General features: G+C 47.9%; 4 protein-coding genes across 6 annotated transcripts; 3 read left to right on the top strand and 1 right to left on the bottom strand.

Annotated features, from left to right (window-relative positions):
• Positions 2,912–5,680, top strand: LOC8073441. 2 transcript variants are annotated; one of them, XM_002447926.2, is made up of 5 exons: positions 2,912–3,288; positions 4,576–4,669; positions 4,789–4,826; positions 4,929–5,064; positions 5,169–5,680. In XM_002447926.2, the coding sequence occupies exons 1-5, from the start codon at positions 2,992–2,994 to the stop codon at positions 5,576–5,578; spliced, it is 975 nt and encodes a 324-aa protein (XP_002447971.1). In that variant the 5' UTR covers positions 2,912–2,991; the 3' UTR covers positions 5,579–5,680. The 2 variants fall into 2 exon arrangements, with proteins under 2 accessions (XP_002447971.1, XP_021318139.1); XM_021462464.1 differs by having other exon boundaries at positions 4,771–4,826; positions 5,169–5,665.
• On the bottom strand, positions 5,718–6,698 carry LOC8057480 (non-specific lipid-transfer protein C6). Of its 2 annotated transcripts, none has more exons than XM_002446579.2 (2): positions 6,347–6,698; positions 5,718–6,173 (listed from the first exon to the last, which is right to left on the bottom strand). In XM_002446579.2, exons 1-2 carry the CDS (start codon positions 6,681–6,683, stop codon positions 5,914–5,916), a joined length of 597 nt encoding a protein of 198 aa, XP_002446624.1. In that variant the 5' UTR covers positions 6,684–6,698; the 3' UTR covers positions 5,718–5,913. The 2 variants fall into 2 exon arrangements, with proteins under 2 accessions (XP_002446624.1, XP_021318140.1); XM_021462465.1 differs by having other exon boundaries at positions 5,718–6,167.
• On the top strand, positions 9,486–12,842 carry LOC8057479 (formin-like protein 2). The gene is made up of 4 exons (XM_002447925.2): positions 9,486–11,212; positions 11,315–11,514; positions 11,609–11,844; positions 11,943–12,842. Exons 1-4 carry the CDS (start codon positions 9,756–9,758, stop codon positions 12,606–12,608), a joined length of 2,559 nt encoding a protein of 852 aa, XP_002447970.1. The 5' UTR covers positions 9,486–9,755; the 3' UTR covers positions 12,609–12,842.
• On the top strand, positions 15,466–16,964 carry LOC8073440 (cell number regulator 2). Its single transcript, XM_002447924.2, has 4 exons — positions 15,466–15,704; positions 15,835–15,906; positions 16,046–16,261; positions 16,595–16,964. Exons 1-4 carry the CDS (start codon positions 15,608–15,610, stop codon positions 16,672–16,674), a joined length of 465 nt encoding a protein of 154 aa, XP_002447969.1. The 5' UTR covers positions 15,466–15,607; the 3' UTR covers positions 16,675–16,964.

Below are 23,945 nucleotides of genomic sequence, written 5' to 3'. Positions count from 1 at the left end.
ATTTTTTTCCGACTCACAGAACCTCCTGTGGGTTATTTGTGCTCAAGTATATGGAGCTCTGGGATGGAACAAGGCTAGTCCGAGATTTCACACAGGTCAGTCATTAGGCCAACACTTGATTTGTACTTAACATTCATTGTACTTTTCTGATTGAGGGAATACTCATGAAGGAATTGTTATAATCAGGATGACGTTCACATCTTTCGGATGAGTGTGATTGCGGACATTATATTTTCCCCGACAAATGATATTGAAGAATCCAAACAGCGCGTTGAAGGCATCATGCGAGAATTGAAGCGTTAGAGAATAGATATTTATTTTGGTTGGTTGTAATGGTTTGTTACCTTACTCATGTCACTTATTGGATTACAAATAATATTAGTTTGGTTAGATTGTTAGGCTTTGGATGGAACTCGAATGCAGCTATTTGGTACTCAACAAACAAATTCTACACTTATGATGATGATTAGCCTTAAACTTGTGCGATTGAGGCTCCAAATTTTTACTATCAGTGACAGATTTCAATTTGTATTATCTGGAAATCGACATGTATATTTGAGAAAATATATGCAATTCCAGAAGACTTCCTTCCAAGGCTGCCCAATTCCAGAAGACGAATCTCGTGATCTGTCTGTCTTCCATACTTTCAAAAGTTCTTGGCAGGTTACATAGATGGGGAAAAAAGTTACTACTAATACACTTGTCTGCTTCTTTCGAACTAACTTCCAAGCATATTTCACAAGTTTCAGTCCACCTAACAGCAGTGAAATGAATCTTTACTTGATGAGTTACCAAACATAGGACTAGAGTCTGGTCTCCGGAGTCATGTGAATCCTTGTCACCGGAACTAAAACTTGTTAGGCGGCTCTTCAAAACCCTCCATTTGACAGGCTTTTTCTCCATATCCTACTCATGGCACACTCGTACAAGCGAACTTCATCCATCTCCCCTAGTGGGAACACATGTCGAGAGAAGAATACTTAGATATATGTATGTATAGTGCTTGGCCAGTAAAAAACAGAGTACACTGCACACCGCAGCATGCCTATCTATCATCACTCATGTCATAAGAAGATGATCACATCTCGCACACAAGCATATGAATATCATCGCTCATTCCAGAAAATATCATCACTCACATCAGGTAGCTCTCTCTTTCTCTCTCTGCTTGCTGGTTTGCTGCAGAGAACCATCTCCTGTTATTCTGATCCTTATGCTTGTTGCATCAATTCTTTTTTTTGGAGGAAATTGCTGCATCGATTCTTCCAATTTGCAGTCTCTGTTGATGCTGTTCAAATACGCATTCAACCGCTTTGTTGGGCGTCTTTGTTGCATACCTGAAGGCGAGGCACTGGTGATGTCTGGTTGAATGGCTGCATGCCAACCTCTGCAAAGGAAGGAGCTGCAGCCATACGATGCATGTGATCCTTCAGTGTTCGGCAGGCAAGCTCCGTTCCACCAGCCATGCGGCTTGCGCCGCTGGAGATGTCGTCGTCCTCAGGGTCGGAGAGGAGCGCAACGGAGGCGAGGGCCGGCTCCTGCCGACGGGGGCGCGACAGGGTCCGGGACAGCGCCTCTCTCGGCCGGTGTCGCGTCGGGCGCGGCGGTCCTCCTCCATTCGCTGGTGTCGCGGCTAGTCGCGGCCGGCCGCCGCCTGAACGGAGGTGAGGGCCGGCTCCTGCTGACGGGGGGCGGCAGGGTCAGGGACGGGGCCTCCCTCGGCTGGTGACGCGTCCGGCGCGGCGGTCCTCCTCCATCCGCCGGTGTCGCGGCTAGTCGCGGCCAGCCGCCGTCTGCCGCTGGTGCCGCGGCGGGTGAGTGCCGGCGCCTCCCCCGGTATACGAGTAGAAGTTTTTTTTTCTGCCGACGCCGTCGAACGCCATCTCGGAGGCCATGGGATGGGCTTGGACGGGCTGGACCGGGGCTTTGGCTTGGACGGGCTGAGCCCAGGCGGGACCCAGAAGCAAAATAATAAAACAATTAATTCCTTAAATTATGTGCTTTAAGATTCGTGCAAAATTTTGAAAAAAAGAGTACCGGAGCAGTTGCTCTATTTCTAGATAAGCAACTTCTTGCTTCATTTGTTTAGTTGATATTGTGCTTTTTAGCAAGCCTAAGGGAGCGCTTGATAGAGCTTCTTGGAGCAGATTTTCCACAAGAATCACTTATCCCTAGCCAAACAACAGAATCTTACATAAATTTAGGTAAGGGACACACGACAATCATTTTTCATTACAAGGACTTGAGAGTCTCCCCATTTAAAACCCATCAAAATACTCTAGAATCAATTTTTATATGCTCTTCCACCATGCTCCATCTTAAGCATCAACTGGAATGACTATCGAATCCAGTAGCTGAAGCTCTTTACGCCCTAAACAACCACAACCAGCTCCCCACTCATTCAACTCCCGAATGAAAATTACACGGATATTTCGGGACTGAATTTGTTTAGAGGAATTCAAATATGTCTGTATTTGAATCTGAATATTTCACATGTAATATTTTATATATATATATATATATATATATATATATATTTATGATGTTAATATATAATTGTAATACTATATATATATATATGGTTGATATTATTTGTATTTAAATTTTAAATTTGATAAAAAATATAAAAACAAAATATATATTGGTGATATCTGTCGTTTACTCTGTTTTTACCCGTGCGGCAAGGACGCAAGTACAGAGGCTGCGCGCGCTCGATTCGTCGATGGCCGCAGCCGCAGTGCCGCACCGTTGCGGAGAGGGCACCCGCTCCAGCTCACGCCGCCCGGCATTTGCAGTTTTATCACGGAACGGAAGCAACCACCATCTATGGATCCGACGGTCCGAAGTAGCGGGCACGGATGGCGCGACCGTCAAAAGCCACGTAGCAACGTGATAGTATCGCCTTGCTGGCATGGCAGGCCACCATACACCACCACTTCGCGCGCAAAAAGGCGGTCCCTGCGCCTCCCGCCTGGCCGTGAGTCCGCGACCATGGCGGCGCCGCCCGTCCCCGTCCTCTGCAGCGCCTCCCCCTGCCGCGTCGCCACCCACCTCGCCCCTCCTGCCTTTCGAACCATTGCTGCGGCGCGGCCGCAGGCCTTGCCCTCCCTCGGCTTCTGCGTCGAGCGCGGGGGCCCCTCGCCGCGCGCCCGCGCGCCGTTCGCGGCCAAGCGCCGCGGCGAGGTCGCCGCGGAAGCTGCGGATGGCACGCGCGCGCTGCTCCAGGCGGCGCTCTGGGGCGCCGAGGCAGCCTACATACTCTGGCTCTTCCTCCTGCCTTACGCCCCGGTCAGTAAGCCCGTACCGTGAGCTCGGCACGCGAATCTGTGATTTCGTTTTGGTTTGCATTTGCGTTCAGGAGTTGGTTCTTGCCATGAGCAATCCATTTTTTTTTTTTTTTTGAGATTAACCGGAGTTTATATTAGCCATGAGCAAGGTTACAATCATCATCAATGATAACTCGTAAACCTGGTGGAGCTAACAGCCACTCTTCCACCGGATTGCCACGAGAAACCAATTTAGCACACTCATGAGCTAACCTATTACAATTTCTACTAACAAAACATAAGCTGAAAACCTCAAAACTCCGGCTTAGTTGCGCCATTTGGTGCATAAAGGGTTCTATCTCCGATTTTTGCATAGCGCGGTTCTCCCACAGATTCACCAGAACCTGACAATCAGTCTCCACCAGTAGCTTCCGCACTCCCCTTTCTCGAGCAAACTGCATGCCGTCACGACATGCCATTGCTTCAGTGGCAAGGGCATTCAGAGAGTGCTCATACCATCTGGCTGAAACCCCACACGCCTGTCCATCATGATCACGGAGAACCATTCCTGTCGCACCTGTGCGATCACCATCATTAAACGATGCATCCACATTACATTTGATCCATCCAGAATCTGGCTTCCTCCATCGTTGGCAGACTGCTGGTGTCAGTCTCTGTTTTTTTGGTGGGTGAGCAATTTGCCAGAGATCGTAAGCCATATCCTGAACCCATTGTACTGTAATATGCACAGGGTATACTGCTTCGCCATGTCGCCGCTTGTTTCTTACCATCCATAGGGCCCACATTCCACATAATATGGTAGCTGCATCCTTTGAAGAACAAAGAGCCGGATCAACTAGGTCATGTGCCCAATTAACTGGATTCAGTATTGGCAATTTGACACCAGTCATCTTCTTTACTTCACACCAAAATTTCTTGGCAATAGTACAGTCCGTCAATACATGCTTGATTGATTCTTCGTCAGCACCACATACCTCACAATGTGGAACAGGTTCAATGTGTCTCTTATGCAGTACTCCTTTTGTTGGTAGGAAGCCATTGACTACCCGCCACCAAAAAACCTGTACCTTCGGAGGGACACACATAGTCCATATTCGTTTCCAGGTCTTCTCAGCAGATGAGCTTGCCCGTCCTTCATCTACTTGCTGGTTCTGATCAGCATATAGTTTACGATACGCTGAGCAATCCAAATTATGAGCTCAAACGCTGTCATCTTGATGCCATCCCGTCCCGAGAGATAATTCCGGCAGAAAAAGAGTCTGTAACTTCCATCGCAATCATCATGCAGGGCGACCCGGTTTGGGCGATCTCGCAGGCTACAATCAGCGACCTCATCGGCCTCTCACTCAACTTCTTCTTCGTCCTGCCGCTGCTCAACTCAGGTACGCTGAAATCCAGTAACTTCCTTATCTACCAGCCCAAGCAAGCCCAATGGTATTTGCATTTTCCCCAAAGTAATTATGGGCGTGACTCTGTTGGTGAGTTTTACTGGGCAGTGTAGTTTGCGTTCGCCTGCTGGAATCGCCGGTACTTCACCCTGTAAGCAGCCGATTATTCACGTTTATTGCGAGATAGCAATGCAGCAGTTGCACACGCATTGCGTGCACTGACTATATTATATATGCCTGCCTGCTTGCCCAGATGGCAGAAGGATTGTTCAACTTTGTGATCGCTTGGACGCTGCTTTTTGCACCACTTCTCTTCACGGATTATAGGAGGGACCGATTCAAGGGATCGCTCGACGTCTTGTGGGGCTTTCAGATGTTCCTCACAAACAGTATGATCCCATGATCTCACTGAAAAAAAAAATAAGAAAAAACTTGCAGCTGATGGATAGAAGATGTCAGGTTCCCTAACAACATTTCATTGTCATCTCTTCAGCTTTCTTGATACCTTACATGGCAATCCGACTGAACGATGCGAATGCGGACCAGTCTCCAGCACAAAGATCACAACTGGGTTCAGTTATGGTTAACGGTGCACCACTTGTGGGCGCAGTTGGCGGTCTTGTCTGTGTTCTCTCGATTGCTTGGGCATTCTTTGGCCGCGGAGATGCTGATTTTGGAGGCATTGCAGAACGTTGGCAGTACGTGCAAAGTTACCTCTTCTCGGAGCGGCTTGCTTACGCGTTTCTCTGGGATATATTTCTGTACTCCATATTCCAGCCATGGCTGATCGGGGACAATCTTCGGAACGTGAAGGCAGATGCTACTGAGTTTGTGAATGCGGTGAGGTTCGTCCCCGTTGTTGGTTTAGTTGTCTACCTTCTTTGCTTAGAGGAAGAGGATTAGCTGTTAACTGTATTTTTGTAATTTTTTGTGATCATTTGGATTGTTGATCAGTATACAGTTGAGTGAATTCTGTTTTTGGTGGCAGTAGGTTTTGTGCAAGAATTTTCCTGTCAGGGATGCTTGTTTGAATGAACAAGAATTCATTAATGGCCACATTTGCTACTGAAAATAACAATCTGCTAACCGAACAACCGGGATGGACAAACAGTAGTATTTCCTTGGACTGCTAATCTCTCTAGGAAACAAGCCCATCAGAAAACAGCTAAGTTTCTGTAAGACATAATTCTAATTGCCACACAAATACCACCCATCGCTGTAGGATGTGGCCCAATTCTTCAGAAAGCTAGGACTGACACCAATGCCACAAAACCAAGGGCGACAGAAAAGCCATCGGCTATCACCTTGGACCCCCTGCTGTATCGCGGCATCTGGCTGCTCACCGACGGTGACGGAATCATACGTGGTGTCGTCGGCGTTGGCGTTGGCGTCGCCGGCGTGAGGGTCGCTGGAGCAGTGGAGTTGGCGCTTGGGCGTGGAGTGACCGCGCGTGCTGGCGGCGCCGGCGGTGATGTTCCATGGGGAAGAAGACCTGCAACTGCAAAGAGGTGTCATCATCAAACACAAACTTTTCAGTGCGGTTTCAAATCCCTGGCACGAAGGGGGAACAAAGGGCAAAATGTGCAAGCGCGTAATGGAGATCGCCTGTACGAGGTACGAGTACGATGAGACAGACACGGGACAAAAAAGGCTCAAATGGGAGGAGTTTACCTGCGCAGGCGCCGGTGGCGGGCGGGAGGTCGAGGCGGCAGAGGCGAGGCATCGCCATCACGCGCGTCATGTTGACGGCGACGGGGGCCGTGCTGGGGTTGCTGAGGGCCTGGCACAGGCACTGCGGCTCGTCGTGCACCATGCTGCCCAGGTTGGCGCAGCAGGTGTCCGCCGGCACGGCGGCGCTGCCCTCGATGAAGGGCAGGCAGGGGAGGAGGCGGAAGAGGTCGGTGCTGCAGGTGGACGTGCCGCTGTCCTGGGGCACCGCGCGGACGCCGGCCACGGAAACCACCAGCAGCAGCAGCGCGACGCAGAACGCAGGAGCCGTCGACGCCATTGCTTCTCACTATATCTGATCTTTTCTGTTCTGGAGAGTGGAGACTGGAGGAATTGAAATTGTTTTCTTGATTTGTTCTTGTGGTGATTGGTTGCAGTGGATTTATAGCAACGGCGATGCACCGTAATGGTGTGTTCCTGAGCTGGGACTGGGACTGGGACCGGGACCTGGCATGCATGGCGGGCTGGCGGCTGCGGCCGGGCTTGGCAGATTCGCGTGACGCCCTGCATGGAGGGGGAGGAGAGTTTCGCGTGAGCCGCTGCGGCGTTAGGATTCGCTCGGTGGAGTAGCCGGCAATGATCAACGGGCAACGAAGCACGGGGATGGTGTGCTTCCGTGCTTGTACGTCGCCGGATCGTGTTCCATGTGCGTGCCATGTGAACTGCTGTCTATCTTACCGGCTTGTGTTGAAACTGATGGATGCAGATCACTCGAAATGAGGTAACTGTCTTACCGAATTTTAGCAAGAAATAATATACTACGAGTAGTAACCAAACTTTTGCAAGGCTAATTTTGGCACTCCATTGTTCTCAGACCCTCAGTTCTTAGTTCTTTACCTTTCATTTCGATTTGCGCGGGAGATGTTGGGCTGTCTGGCTCTCTCTTTTCAGATCCAACAGCGTTGGACTCTTTCATGTTTTGGTTACGAGCGCATAAACGAAGCCCATGTTTGTTTGGTTGGGTCGCAGGAGCTCTTTTAGGATCCAACAACGTTGGACTCTTCATGGACCATGTTTGTTTGTTGGGCCGCAGGAGTCGGGGTAACCTCTCCGCCTGCCAGTGCAATATCTGCTAGGCGGTGAACACTGTAGCTTTGCCATATTTATGGGTGCCTAGCTGACATACTTAGGGCTAAATTATGTGATTTAACATGCTCCTGATGTAATCATGATCGCCAACCGATCAGCCACCCAAGTCAACATAAACAAAGCTTTGCTCTACACAGTACCTCGTCCTCCGCAACTGTGGCTTCGTTCTCTGCTTTTCCCCGGGGAGGACGGTACTATTGCTAATTTGCTACTACTCATGACCAGAGGATGGTAGTGCTAGTACAAGTCCTGCTTTCTTGCACGAGCAACGTGCATGGAGTAGAAAATTGAAGTCAAATGGTATAGAGGTGGTAAGGCTAATGAAAAACATACAGGTCGGCATCAGAAAGTCATCTCCACTTGCCATTTGGGGCAGCGCTCTGCTGCGCCTGCAGATGATCAAGGGGGTTATCAAGGCTGACAAAACGCAAGGCTTTCAGTGCCATCAATGGCGAGGGGCGGGTTTGGTAACCCACCAAATCATGCGACTACTTGTTGATGCGGCTGTCACCATTGATGGAGAAAGGATAACTGTCCTATCGTATCTGATCCGGGGAGGTCGTCGACATGGACATGGACATGGACATACGCATCGGCGCAAGCCCAGCAACCTTTGCGCACGCATCATCTCTGCTTACAGTCCTTGATGAGCTCTCTGCGGTTCTCAGTCTCAGTTAAAGCCTGTGGTTGCATCCTCTTTTTTCCCCCTTTCTCGAGATTTTACTGGTTAAATCCGTGCCTTCTTTTGCTACCAATTTTCTTTGCTGTTTTTGCCTTGTTTGTAACAACATTCTTCAGATGAACCTGGCAATCCATTTCCATGCTGTGCAAGTGCAAGGATGAGGGCTTGAGGCCCCTTGGCGGTACTCAACTCCAACCACAGCCAGGACCCCACACATGATGCTAGATGCCACCAATCCAACAACACACAGGGCCAGGGTATGGTACAGTTTATAAATACAAACTTCTGACACGCAGTAAGACCAATTCAAATGTCTGAGACCAGGAGCATTGAATCATTTCCAGGTCACAGATAATTGTGGTTTTCAGATCAGCAGTACGATGGGGGTAATGTTGTTGCAGGGGACCGGGGCAGCCTTGGGGTAAAAAACAAGTCTGCAGGTCACACAACAAACATACAAAGGGACAGGTGAACAAATACAACTGCATGGAACAATATGAAACGATGTGAATTTCTGTGCTGAATTGTTCTTTTTACGAGTTTGAAACTGAGTACTAACGGATCTTGGTACGGGATAAGGTCGCACTTGTGTCCATCTATCTGGTCATCTAACAATTTTTCTAAGAGCCGTAGCTGGGCATCTAACAACTATTGGTTAAAGCTGAGATGTTTGGATCAGAGCTAGATCTTTTTAGCAGTTAGCAACTTTTTTTTAGTCAATCAAAACATGTCCTAGCCTATGTTTAAGACTTTTGGTTTTCTCTCTTTTCACGTTCGGTGTCTTTGTAATAATTGACTGTATACATTCATAGATGTAGAGGCTGGATATTATTTTATCCCTTATTAAAAAAAATTAGTACCCAACTTATAGTTAACTGGAAGCTACTTTGGTAGCACCGTACTAGGGCCTTGTTTAGTTCCAAAATATTTTGCAAAATCGACAATGTAGCTTTTTCGTTTGTATTTGACAAATATTATCCAATCATAATCTAACTAGGCTCAAAAGATTCGTCTCGTCAATTTCGATCAAACTGTGCAATTAGTTTTTATTTTTGTCTATATTTAATACTTCATGCATGTGTCTAAAGATTCGATGTGACGGGGAATCTGAAAAATTTTGTAAAATATTTTGGGAACTAAACAAGGCCTAGGAGTGTAGGACCGTAATGCATGCTCAGGCTGTCAACCATTTCCTAAATTCGAAGGTAACTAGCTAGTATCTGTTAATCTTGTTCTGAAAATATCAAGGAAAAAATCCTTAGAGTTTTCTCAACGGAAGTTTGGCAATTACTGTAGTATTCCAAGACAAAAGCCACAACAATGCCGTCAAGTCCGTCACTACACTGCCCCCCACTATGCTGAGCGATTGTCAGTTTCCTTGGAGTAGCATTGCCGCTCGCTACACGAGCTTTGGCTGCCCTCGCTGCCGCCGCCGCGTCGCCAATGCCTGTATGATTGTATTGTATCTCACGTTCACAGCCTTCGCAATCGCAGCTTTCTTCCAGAGTCCAAACCAAACAGCACTCCGCTCTGATCTCCCACCATTGATCCACTCATTCCGGGCCCCCTTGAAATGGTTTGATGCCTGCAGCCATGCCCAGTTTCTCCAGACGCCGCTTGCTCTGCCTCTTCTTGGTCGCATGCCTCGCCGCTCTTCTCTTCTCGATCGCCGACCGCGCCGGGAGGACCAAGGAAACTGATAATGGCGAAGCGAGGTTCAGAGTGCTGCGTGGTCTTGACACTCTCGGCCTGAGGCAGAAGCAGCAGCGTCACGCTCACGGCCATGGAATCTCTCCGGCCCCGGCTCCGGCGCGTGCCCGCCTACCTCTGCTCCACAAGGACGCGCGGCTACCGGTCCCCGGAAAAGTCGCCCACAACGACAACCATACGAGAGGAGGAAATGCCACGGCAGCGAGGCAGAGCCCGCCGCGCGGCGGGGGAGGCGAACAAGGAAGCAAGAAGAAAAGCACGCCGCTGGTGGTCGTCGCCGCGGCGGCCGCTCTGTCGGGGGCGGCGCTAGTGCTCCTCGCAGTCCTGGTGGTGTTCCTGACGTGCAGGAAGTTCCAGGGCAGGCGCGGGGCCGGCGGCGGCGGTGACCAGAGCGGCGGCACCAACAAGGTGAGCTTCGAGCCCGGCCCGGGCATGTTCTACCTGGACGCCATCAAGCCGTACCTCGACGACGCCGGCCGCGACGGCGGGGGAAAGGCGGCGCTGGAGATGGCCGGGCCCAAGGGCGAGGAGCCCAAGTGCGACGACGAGGAAGGCGGCGGTGGAGCTTGCTCCGAGGACGACGGCGCCGAGTCGGTCCACTCCTCGTGCTGCTTCCAGTCGTCACATTTCTCCTACTCCGAGCTGGCGAAGGGCGGCCAGGGCGACGGCGTGTCGCCGTCGCCGTCCGTCCGGTCCAAGCGGCGAGGCTCTGCCCCGACGACGCCTTCAGACAAGACGAAGGTTGCGAGCCCGTATTCGCCTCTGGGCCCGCGCACGCCGAGCAGTGACGAACGGGGCCGCCGCGCGCACTCCCCGTCGAGCACGTCGGCGTCCGTGTTGACGGAGCAGTCGTTCAATGACCATGAGCTCCAGGGAACCGCTCATTCCGTCAGGTCTCTGAAATTCCAGAGCGGCGGCAGCGCGTGCCACGCAAAAGAAGCAGGAGCAGAGACCGACGCCGCAAGTAGAAAAACAGCACCACCTCCACCGCCACCGCCGCCACCGCCACCACCACCACCCCCGCCACCTCCGCCACCGGTGATGGTTAAACAGCAGCAGAACGTTCAGAAAAGCTGTGGTGGTCCGGCCGTTGCTCCACCGCCCCCGCCGCCACCGCCGCTGCTAATACCGCAACAACAGAATGCTAAGAGGATGAACGGCCCCATCCTCCCGCCGCCGCAGGCACCGCCGGGACTGTTCAGGCAGACCGCGCCTGTGGGCAAGAACGGCGCGCCGCTGCCGAAGCTGAAGCCCCTGCACTGGGACAAGGTGCGCGCCGCGCCCAACCGGCGGATGGTGTGGGACAGGATCCGCTCCAGCTCGTTCGAGTAAGTTTGAATCGCCTTCGCGGCCGCGCGCACTCTGCCCCTGTAATCTGATCACGGACGAATTCGAAACGTAACCGGCGCTGCTTGGTTGGCGCTGCGCAGGCTGGACGAACAGATGATCGAGTCGCTGTTCGGGTACAACGCCGCCGCGAGGTGCTCGGCGGCGAAGCTCGAGGAAGGCCAGAGCCGGAGCCCCTCGCTCGGACACCATGTCCTGGACCCCAAGAGGCTGCAGAACATCACCATCCTGATGAAGGCCGTCAACGCCACCGCCGACCAAATCTACGCCGCGCTGCTGCAAGGTACTGTGACGAATGAACTACTGTACGCGCGAAACAATACCTCGCTGATCTTCGTCTCGATCCTCTTTTACATGGTTTTGTCGGGTGGGTTCAGGGAACGGCCTGTCGGTGCAGCAGCTGGAGGCACTGATCAAGATGGCGCCGACCAAGGAAGAGGTCGAGAAGCTCGAGAGCTACGACGGCGACGTCGGCAGCCTGGTCGCGGCGGAAAGGCTCCTCAAGGTGGCGCTCACGATACCGTGCGCGTTCGCGCGCGTCGAGGCCATGCTGTACCGGGAGACCTTCGCCGATGAAGTCAGCCACATCAGGAAGTCGTTCGCGATGCTCGAGGTGGGCAATCCTCCCTGAGCTCCCAGCGACGAAATTCTACTCGTAACCGTACTGGTACTAACGCCGACGTGTGAATGTCGTTCTTGTTCGTGTGAAAGGACGCGTGCAGGGAGCTGATGTCGAGCAAGCTGTTCCTGAAGCTGCTGGAGGCCGTGCTGAAGACCGGGAACCGGATGAACGTCGGGACGGCGCGGGGCGGCGCCATGGCGTTCAAGCTGGACACTCTGCTCAAGCTCGCCGACGTCAAGGGCACGGACGGGAAGACGACGCTGCTGCACTTCGTGGTCCAGGAGATGGTCCGCTCCCGGAAGCCACCACCGGCGCGCGCCGCGGAGGGGCAGCCGGACATCGTGACCGGGCTCGCCGCCGAGCTCACCAACGTCAGGAAGACGGCGACCGTCGACCTGGACGTGCTCACCACCTCGGTGTCGAGCCTCTCGCACGGCCTGTCCCGGATCAAGGCGCTACTGGGGACCGACCAGCTGGCGGCAGGCGACGATAAGGGCCAGCGCTTCGTCGCCGTCATGGCCCCGTTCGTGTGCCAGGCCGAGGAGGTGATCCGGGAGCTGGAGGACGGCGAGCGCCGGGTCCTGGCGCACGTCAGGGACATCACCGAGTACTACCACGGCGACGTCGGCAAGGAGGAGGCCAGCCCGCTCCGGATCTTCGTCATCGTCAGGGACTTCTTGGCGATGCTGGAGAGGGTGTCCAAGGAGGTGAGGGGAGCCAGGGGTTGCCACGGATCAAACCAAACGCTACCCTGAACAGATTGTGACTGGTCGATACTGCAGAAACTGGAAGAGAACGACACTGTAATTTCTTGGTTTTGCGTTGTTCTCGGTCTTGTGAAGTTAGAAATGCATTCGTTGTAGTTCAGAAGCATCTCTCGCGTCGCGTCTTCATTTTCACCGTGCATTCGTGGATAGGGTAGCCTTAACGATCATAGCAGCTGACCAGTTAAACAGAATCTGATGCTTCAAAGCTCACAGTAAACAAAATTCTGAAACTGTGTTAGGGAATCTAGCCTCTTCAACGTGCAGATGTGTGGCGGATGAATTCAAACTTGGGACAGAACGATCCCCCACACGATCTGCAACACATCAGGTGTTTGTCTGTCTCCTCATTTTATCCACGTTTGTCTCCACGCGCTTTACTTTTTCCCTTGTGGAATTTGAATTCGTATATGCGTCACCTGCAAAGTTTCAGAGCGCCACGTTCAGATCCTAAGCTCTGTCTGGCACGTGCCCGCTCCACCGGATCGAGGCGCAATCCAGTGCCGCCCACGGACCACGACCCGCTCGTGTGCTTTACGGTCGCCGCCCATGACCTTTTGCAGGCCCTGCGAGGCCTCCGCAACTTGTAGCTGCCTAGCTGGCCGGTCATTGCGGACTTGGCCCATTTAGATACTATCTGCAAACGAAGCACGTAGCCCAATCTCACAGGCTCACAACAGTCTCATCCAGCCCAATAGTACTGGACTTCGCCTAGGCCTCTAGTCGTTAGCCCAGTATGACTAAGGGTGTCTCCAGTACAGGCTAGCAATGTACTGTTTTTGTGTGAGAGAGGTATTGTGTCGACCTTATGAGCATATTCGTTTAAGCTTATCTACCGAATCTGCTAGTCATTCAATAATATTTTTCTCTCACAACAAATTAGCAAACAGTATGCCTTTGTGCCAAGCGAACAAGCTCTAGCTCTTTGCTCTGCACTAGTCTCTTCCTTGCTGCACTATCCAGCAAATAAAAAATCATTTAGTTAGCTCTAAGCTAGATGCTGATGACACCCTCCCTCCCTCCTGGTCCTGGAAAGAGTTCGTTGTAAAGGTGGCAAAAGACATCGCATGCCATTGAGCCATCAATGCCCAATCATAAACCATTGTCATTCCACATTTTCCATGTGAGGCTAAACTGTTGATTAGCTTCACCAACTCTTCAAATCGTCTCTCATAGCCTGTTGGGCGATACCCGCCGCTTTGCCCCGCCATCACCACCATGTCACAAATGTCGTCCCCCAAACCCTCTTCTAGAGCCGCAAGTGAGGAAATCCCCTAACCCCCAAACTTAACGTGGGTGGGCTTCCCGTCAGCGACGTCGGTGACTGATTAATCGGCTTATGGGCCGCATAAAGCCGTTTCACACTTGCTCGCCAACACATGGGAGTTGCTGCGACGGAATTGTCGGCACATTGTTACGGTCGGAGTGCTCGGACCGGAAGATTTCCGGAGAAATAGAAAATGCCAAATTTGTCATGTACTCCCCTCATTCAGAAAAAAAATAATTTTCACTGTTCTAGAAGTCAAATAATTTAAAATTGAAATAAAGTTATATAAAAGACACTAACACTTATAATACAAAATAAATACTCTTAAATTAATTATAAAATATATTATCATTGTAAATTTAGTTAAAGAAAAATTGTTAATAGTGTTTATTATAAACATAATCAAAACTAAACTAGTTTGACTTTTCATATTTTTTTTGGATGAAGGGAGTATTACATACTACTACTACTTTTTCCACTGGAGGGAGTATTACTCTGATCTTACTAGATATCAGTTTGAGCTTATCCGTCAAAGTCAGCTAATATAGAATAATATTTTTCTCTCACAACAAATTAACATCAACAAAAAAAAAGCCAGCCGAATAGAACAAATTGATCTAAGCAACTTAGGCCATTGGAATCAAACCATATAACTACTCTTATGCCTTGTTTAGTTGCAAAAGTTTTTATAAAATGGACATTATAGCACTTTCGTTTGTATTTAACAAATATTATCTAATTATAGATTAACTGGACTTAAAAGATTTGTCCCGTAAATTACAGATAAACTGTATAATTAATTATTTTTTTAATTCATATTTAATATTTTATGTATATACCACAAGATTAGATAAAAGTTCCTACTCTTTCGACTGCCGTCTGGCTCTCGTCTTATCACCGGCGAAGCAGAGGCGGGCAGTACAGCACGGTAGCGGTCTAGCGGAGGAAGCGATGCACTTTCTTTCTTTTTTTTTTTGGCCGTGTACGCAAATGGTACGAGTACCGTTACGTACGTTTACGGCTGCTCCAGGGCACGGTTACTATCGATTATCCTCTCCCCAGTCGTAGCATGGGACTCGCACTCTCGCAGTGCGTGCTGTTCAGCTGTTATTTGGATCAACGTGGTCAACTGGTCATGCAATGCGGCAACAAGCTGTGTTAAGATACGTACATGGCCAGCGAGCGAGCAGCTGTGTGTTGGGCTCCGCTGTATTTGATTGTGACGGCTGATCGTCACGACCGACGGCGGCAGGAACAGCGACCTCAAGTCGTCAACACGGGCCTTGTTTAGTTCTAAAATTTAAATTTTTTGTAAAATCGATATTGTAGCACTTTCGTTTGTATTTGACAAAAATTGTCTAATCATGGACTAACTAGGCTCAAAAGATTCGTCTCGTCAATTTCGACTAAACTGTACAATTAGTTTTTATTTTCATCTATATTTAATATTTTATATATGCGTCTAAAGATTCGATGTGACAGAGAATCTTAAAAATTTTGCAAAATTTTTTGAGAACTGAACAAGGCCCAAACCCGTGTGCTGTACTGGCGGTTAAATACGCACCCCGCGCCGTCCCCGCCACCACGCACACGAGTTCGCTGAGAGCACGCAGCACTGCAGCAGAGCGCGGGCTCTCTCAGCCAGGCGCCAGGACAGGACACTCACTGCTAGTCTACTAGTGCTGTGCTACCACTCCGCAGCGGAAGGTGATCGAAGCTCGCCATGGCCAACAACGCCGCCTTTGGCGTGCAGGGGAACGCGGCGGCGGCCGGCGCGTGGTCCTCCGGCCTCTGCGACTGCTTCGACGACGTCGGCGGCTGTAAGTCCATCGCCGCCCAACTTCAACCCAACATTAATTATTCGCCTGAGTGTTGCCGAGCTTGAGCTTGGTTGGCCGAGACAGAACTCTCTCTGATGCGCGAGCTGAGATCGATCGTTCATCCGTGCAGGCTGCCTGACGTTCTTCTGCCCGTGCGTCACCTTCGGGAGGATCGCCCACATCGTCGACCAGGGAGGCAGCTGTACGTATATATCGAACCGAACGAAGCCAGCTATTACTACTCTCTGAACAATTAACGAACCAACTAATTAATCCTCCGGCCGGCGGCCGGTTATTAATTTCTTCTTGTATAATTCGCTGCTAATATATATCTGATGCAGCGTGCTGCGTGAGCGGGTCGCTGTACATGCTGCTGGCGTCGGTGACGGGGCTGGGCGCCTGCCTCTACTCCTGCATCTACCGCTCCAAGCTGCGGTCGCAGTACGGGCTCACGGAGAAGCCCTGCGCCGACTGCTGCGTCCACCTCTGCTGCGAGGCCTGCGCGCTCTGCCAGGAGTACCGCGAGCTCAAGGCCCGCGGCTTCGACATGTCCGCCGGTACGTGCAGTACCTGCGTCTTTCTTGTAAACCTTCACGCGGCCTTCTGAGGACTCAAGGTTGACGACGACGTAGTATACTAGGCGTCACACGCGTATGGTACAGCTATCGCACATACGCCAACGCCGGCCGCCCGTAGCCGGCGCGTGGTGGATGGGTTTGGTCACCATTTTTGTTTGTTTGTTTTGTTTTGTTTTGTTTCGGCCTGCTCGATCGGGAAGGATGACTCGTATATATGCGCATCAGTTTCTGGTTTTGCGTCAGGTACATAGCTTCTGCTGATGGCTGATGAGATTTCTCGTCTCTGTGTGTCTCTCGCATGCATGCGCGCAGGATGGCAAGACAACATGGAGAGGATGGGGAAAGGCGCCGTGACCGCCCCGCCGCAGCCGAACCCGGGGATGTCGCGTTAATGAGTACAAACTGATGAATACTCCTATATATATAATATATACGCGCGCGTGCGGGTGCCAGATGTGCACGTATGTCAAGCTGGCCGACCTCTACGTCTACATCGACCTTGTCGTTGCGTTTCTTGCTTCAAGCTATCGTACTATTTTGGTGGTGCAATAATCCTTCGCAGTCCCTATATATATTAAGATCTTTTTGCATTTTTTCATATACAAAAGCAGGAGCCAAGTGCATTTGGTCCAGAATCTCTACGTATGTTTTGTTTTCGAGGAATAAGAAGTCAGTCTATTCACTTGAGCTTATCAGTCAAAATATATCAATCATTAAATAATATTTTTCTCTTATAAAAAATTAGTCAACAACAGCTAAACATAAATTATTTGTTTTTTCTACGGAACTACGAGTTTTTTAAACATCGGGGTGTTTCGTTGTTGCCTCCAACGAGCCAAGCCAATATTAACCAACCTGGTAATTTTGGCCGCGATTTTGTTTGTAGGCTAAAGTTTGGTCGGTCCAAAGTGGCCGACGCCAGCTACAAGCAATAGCATACATATGCGGCCGTTCACCCGGATGAGGAAAACAATGACCACCCCATTTTGGCCGGACTATGATGCTGATGTTTGGCTCAATTAAGATGGACTGAAGTATAAATTAATTTAGTTTTCATGTCACTGTGCCCGAACACATGTTAATTGAGTTGGACACGAATGTAGTTAAACAAGCCGTAAATGGTTCTACATGACCCAAACTTTTACAGATTATCAGAACTTCTAATGATGGTGTCTACAAAAGCATATTGTTGACGCAAAGATCGGCCATACATCAGCTACCGATCATCTGGATCACCACGGACCGAGGAACGTAACAGAGTTTATAAGCAAACCAACAAAAAGATAACCAATCATATGCTTATGTGGGTTAGTTTCTAAACAAACTAGCAAGGAAACCGTCGAAGCTTTTGTTCAAGAGGGACCCATGAGAGCAAGGACATCTCGTCGAGTTGCCTTAGGTCGGCCGGCAAGCCTCAGGCACCATCCTTGATCGTCGGATTAAGCGATGAACAACAACATGAGGGTTGGAAGAGATTAAGGCAAAGAGGAGTAGTAGATGTAAAAAAGTTTGATTGGATGTTGGATTACTTAATCGGCCATGATCCTCCAATATATCCTAGTACAAAACCTTTCTATGTTTCTCATGAGTCTAAAACAGTTTAGAGAATCCAAAAGCCAGATCTGAACATGGTTTTTTTCTTAGGTTTACCAATGTTGCAACATTTGTCCATGTGGGGATGACCCTGAGCATCCAAACAAGTTTTTCTAGGTTTGTCAGAAGTTTCGATGTCCGACATTCAAGCATCTTCCCAAGGGCGTATTTCATCTAAATTCCGAATTGAATGTTCCATTAATGCTTTTTTCCCATCTCGACGAGATGAATGCAATTGTAAGGTCTAATTCACATTTTGATAACTTAACAAAATAAATAGTTTTGGTTACCAACATATATATTTGATTTCCAATTGGTCTTTATCATAATATTCCTTGATTTTATATACTAAACAAATCCCACGTAGCAATATTTTAATACGAGTAATAATGATAATATCCGAACCCTGCATGTCATCTCAGGCATAATAAAATTTGGTATGACTACCAGCCAAACGATAGTTTTATTGACACTTGTAATGTTTCTGGCTCAGCCACCATCCAAACAAATTTAATATGACCAAAATTTGATGACACTTTGATTTTGCCATGGCCAAATTTTACTGGTTAGCTAGGACATGTATCAAACACACTCATCAGTAGCTAACATTTACTACCATGTAGTCATGTTGGTCTTAGAGCATATTCGTTTGAGCTTATCTACCGAATCTGCCAGTCATTTATTAGTGTTTTTTTCTCACTACAAATCAGCGAACAATGCTTTTAGCTATTACTTTTCTGCCAAGCGAACATATAGGGCTGATGTCCCATAATAGGCCATACAGATGCGTCTTGGCGAGAGAAAATTGGTGTCACCGAACTGAGCTTCTGACCTTGAGACATTATAGACTTAGACCGTGCAAATCAAAGTTTTTTTCATGCTTATGTTGGCTGTCATGCAGTTCCAATGCTCATGATGCAAAATGACGTGGAAGAAAGAGCTGGTTCCATCGAGTATTTGTGATGTTCTATGATGACTTTGTGGTCGAATTTCGATTCTCGTGGCAATCGGCGGGGTTAGATTTAGGTCATTCTTTAAGCAAGGTAGAGCAAAACTCAGGGATAGAAAACTCAATTAAAATTAAATCTCTATGGAATTGAAAAAAGTCTGAGATCCTAGAGGAATTGAAGTTTCGATAGGCTTGGGCCAGGAGATTTGGTCCATCACGAGAAAGTTTAAGGCTTGATCCAACTGCTCGAAGTTTCGCGCAAGGAAACAAGACGTGGAGATCAAGTAGGATTCTAGTCGGTTAGAATAGGAATTGATATCGCATTATCTATGGCAATTGTAACCGAAATTAGTTTCCAGATATGTAACCCTGCCCTCTGGACTATATAAAGAGAAGCAAGGGACCCCCTCAACACAATTCAATTCAACTCACAGCAATACAATCAGACGCAGGACGTAGGTATTACGCCCACACGGTGGCCGAACCTGGATAAAATCTTTGTCTGTGTCTTGCGTCACCATCGAGTTCGTAGCTTGCCGCACCTGTCTGCCGATAAAATACTACCGTGGGTATACCCCAAGGTAGACTGCCGACTAGCTTTCGTCGACAGTGGCGCGCCAGGTAGGCGATGTGCGTACAGCTTCCCAGACAAACAAGATGGTCATCATTCTGACTTCGCCGCCATGGCGGGCGGCTTCACGTTCACTGTCGGCTTCACCAGCTTCACGCCACGACCACGGAGGAGGTGTAGATCCGATCTGCGCCAATCACTTCTTCATCAACGTCGGTCGTGACTCCAACCGCGCTGGCTATGACTCCAACTACTCCAGCAACGTCTCCGACCACGTCGACGACGCGTCACCCGCTTCCCTCCTACAAAGAGAGGCAGATCGACGACACCGACCTACTCGTGCTATCGATCAAGTTTTTTGGCCTACTTGCTCTGACCACCGGTCGCGATAATAATCGCCGCGAAGAACGACGCTACGACAACCGCGACCACCGTCATGACAACAAATAAAAAATTTTGTCACCACCGACCAGACTTTCGTCTAAAGATAAGTACACTTCTAATATTTTATTTATTTTTGGCATAATGTTTTTATTATCCTTCGAAACAACTTTTTTAGTCAAGACTAGTTTTTTCTCCTACCAGAGCCGGCACTGTCTCCGACTTCTCCCTACACGTGCATGAGATCCGCCCTCTGCGTTCCGGGTGGTCGGCACTAGCTCTCTGACGAGGTTGGTAATCCTACGCGTGCCTAGGTTCCGCACCTCATGCTGATTATTGGCTAGACCAGAGCTGGTACAAGCTCTAGGATGAATTAACTACTCGTGCTAATTTTAATATAACAATAATATAAAAACTTATCTCAATGCTGATTTTTTTTATCTAGAGTTTATTTATACATCATGTACTACCTATTTTCTATATTTTTTTAGGAGTTTGGCCCATTCAACAAGCTACGCTCGGGGACTTGTTGACTATTCCCTATGTTGTGCCTGGGGACTGCTCCGACCACCGAGCACGTTTACGTTCCCAACCACGCTCGGAGACTTGTCGACTAGTGTCTACGTTGTGCTCGAAGACTGTGCCGACCACCGAGCACGTTTACGTTCCCAACCACGCTCGGGGACTTGTCCATCAGTCTCTACGCCGTGCTCGGGGACTGTGCCGACCACCAAGCACGTTTACGTTCCCAACCACGCTTGGAGACTTGTCCACCAGTCTCTATACCGTGCTCGGAGACTATGCTGACCACCGAGCACGTTTACATTCCCAACCGTGCCCGTGGACTCATCAATCACTCCTTGCGCTGTGCTCGGGACTTGCTTCGATTACTCTCCGACCATAGTTTGGGGACTGCTTTTCTCAGTTACATATGAATTGGACTCATATACAACTGATGGATAATTTTAATTTTTTAGACCTTGCTACAAGGCTCATATATCGCCTTCCAGCAAGCTCGGGGACTACATCGTTATGATGCATCTGGCGATGCATCTCAGCATCAAAATTTCTATGTGGATTTTTCTTTTTAGACCCTGGCACCACGTGACTACGTCACCTACTACAAGGCTCGGGGACTAAGTGGGCACACTTCACCTTACGGTGAATATGCTTACTTTTTTAAGGTCTATACTTTTCAAAAAAGTAAAGTGGGCACACTTCACCGAGAAAGAAATCTTTTTTCTCAAAAGCACCATGCATTATTCAAACAACCTGCTTCTTCGGTGTCGACATTGATCAACTGTCAACTGTTCAGACGTTTTTTCTACTGGTTGGAGATGTCAAACCTCACTGGTTGAAGAAGTTCAAGACGGTGTGTCACATCATAATACATGAAGCTCGGGGACTAGCTGTGGGGGTATAAATTCCTATACCCTTACGGCTAGGCTTTGGCCAGGAGATTTGGCCCATCACGAGAAAGTTCAAGTCTTGATCCAACTTCTCGGAGTTTCGCGCAAGGAAACAAGACGTGGAGATCAAGCAGGATTCTAGTCGGTTAGAATAGGAATTGATATCGTATTATCTATGGCAATTGTAACCGACTAGGATTAGTTTCCAGAACTGTAACCCTACCCTCTGGACTATATAAAGAGAGGCAAGGGACCCCCTTAGACAACTCAACACGATTCAATTCAACTCACAGCAATACAATCAGACGCAGGCCGTAGGTATTACGCCCACACAGTGGCCGAACCTGGATAAAATCCTTGTCTGTGTCTTGCGTCACCATCGCGTTCGTAGCTTGTGCACCTGTCTGCCGATAAACTACTATCGTGGGTATACCCCAAGGTAGACTGCCGACTAGCTTTCGTCGACAGTACGGGGCATAGATCACAGTTCGATTAACAATTTGACATTGCTCATGTGTCGACTGGGTCATGGGTTTTGATTTCCTGCTGCTTCTGAATTTTGCATTACATAGAAAACTCTTAACTATCCTATTCCCTCAAACTAACATTGTGAATCGCGATTCAAGGTACGATTGATGTGGCTTTGTGCTAGGTGCTCAACTGCGGGAGCAGGAGTTTTATAGACGAAGCCAGTTTTTTGGCGCCCCGACTCCGAACACCAAAAACGTCTCTAGCTCCACACATGGAAGGATAGAAATGCTTCTCAGCGCGATCTCGTTTGGTACAGCTTCACTTGCTTCGATGCTAGAGCCGCACCCGAAAACAGTCAGACAAAACAAACCCTCACTAACAAGAGATTACTTCTCTCAATCTCCCATATGACGGTATCAGTTTTTACCACTAGTTGCTGCCCCGGTAAGACGTCCTTTGGAATGGAGGAAAAACAAAGAGAAAACATAAGATTCAAATTCCTATGGATTGAGTTCCTCTAGCCAGTGGTAGAGCATGTGAAGAAATTAGGGGGGGGGCGCTAATTTCGGTAATGATTATGAAAGAAAGTTCCATCTCTGCATAGCAATATGATCTCTAAGTCTCCAACTACCTACATACAACCATATGCACAATTACAAGCACCAACTTGCTTGCATGTATGTACTCCCTCCGTCCCTAAATACTGCTATTTTCTAGGAGAAAATTTTATCCACAAATACTGCTATTTCTACTAGCATACTCAGTCCACCAGCCCATTTAATTCTCCTCGGAACTTCCATGGTCTAACAACCCATTTAATTTCTTCTAGGGAGTAGTACTTTGGCGCATGGTAATTGGTTGAGTCTGTTTAGTTGGTATTAAATGCAGCTCGTTGGAACTAGAGAACCATGGGTTAACGTGTATGATTAAATGGTGGAACCCAAATTAATTGAGGGTAGAATAGTCTTTTGTTTGCCACACTAATCTGTCTGAAATCTGCTAGAAATAGCAGTATTTGGGGACGGAGGGAGTATGTAGATTTATTCCGAGGCAAGGGGGGCAACAACCCAGTTTTCGCCCTAATGTACCTCCGTCAATGCTTGTAATAGCCTTTGGATGGTAGGAATTGCTCATAGAAAATTTATAGAAAACTTTCTTTTCTCTTAAGGCCTTGTTTAGTTCGCGATTTTTTTGATACTATAACATATTTGTAACTATAACAATTAATGTTTATTTATAGACTAATTAGACTTAACAGATTTATCTTGTAAAATACATATATATAAATTGTGTAATTAGTTATTTTTTAAACTATATTTAATGCTCTACGCATGTGTCTAAACATTAGCGAAAAATTTTTGGGTGAAAGGGCCTAAACTATATGAAAAAAGAATCCACTTGGACTTTATTATGTAAAAAATTCTATGCATGCGGGACAATGCGTACAAATCAAGTACATCAGAGCTGCTAGTATCTATATGGAATATAAGTAGGTTAATTAAGAAAGCAATATATTTTTGCTCCTAAACTTACAAATCTTTACATTTATGTGTTTCTTCACTGTTCATCAAAACACCTACTCTCTCAGTCCCAAAATAGACGGCGTTATAGGACACGTGTGAATCAATTTTTTACAAATTTAACTAGGTTTGTAGAAGATACATGTGACATTTATATCTTTTAATAAGTTTATTGTGAAAGTATATTCAACAATCTATTTAATGATATTAATTATGTATTATAAATACTAATAATTTTTTAGATATATATTTGGTCAAAGTTAAAAGTGTCTACTTTTTTGAAAAGAATGACATCTATTTTGTGACGGAGGGAGAGAATAGACATACAAATTTTTTATATTTTTTATTTCTCTGCTTTACATCGCATTCCTATATTCCTGTTTTTTTCTATTCTGTACTGTTTTCATTCTTTCGTTTAAAGGGAGGTCTAAGGCCTTGTTTAGTTCACCCAAAAACCAAAAAGTTTTCAAGATTTCCCGTCACATCGAATTTTTCGGCACATGCATGAAGCATTAAATATAGACGAAAATAAAAACTAATTACACAGTTTACCTGCGAGACGGATCCTAGTTAGTCTATAATTGAACAATATTTACCACAAACAAACGAAAGTGCTACCGTACCGAAATTCAAAATCTTTTCACATCTAAACAAGGCCTAAATCACTTCCCTCCATCTCCCATCCGACCGAATTTTTCAGATTCACTGTCACATCAAATCTTTAAACGCATGCATGAAATATTAAATATAGACGAAAATAAAAACTAAT

The sequence above is a fragment of the Sorghum bicolor genome, chromosome 6 (genome assembly GCF_000003195.3).
Source record: "Sorghum bicolor cultivar BTx623 chromosome 6, Sorghum_bicolor_NCBIv3, whole genome shotgun sequence".
Taxonomy (NCBI): domain Eukaryota; kingdom Viridiplantae; phylum Streptophyta; class Magnoliopsida; order Poales; family Poaceae; genus Sorghum; species Sorghum bicolor.
Note: the sequence above shows the minus strand (reverse complement) of the source record. Positions and strands in the feature narration are given on the sequence as shown.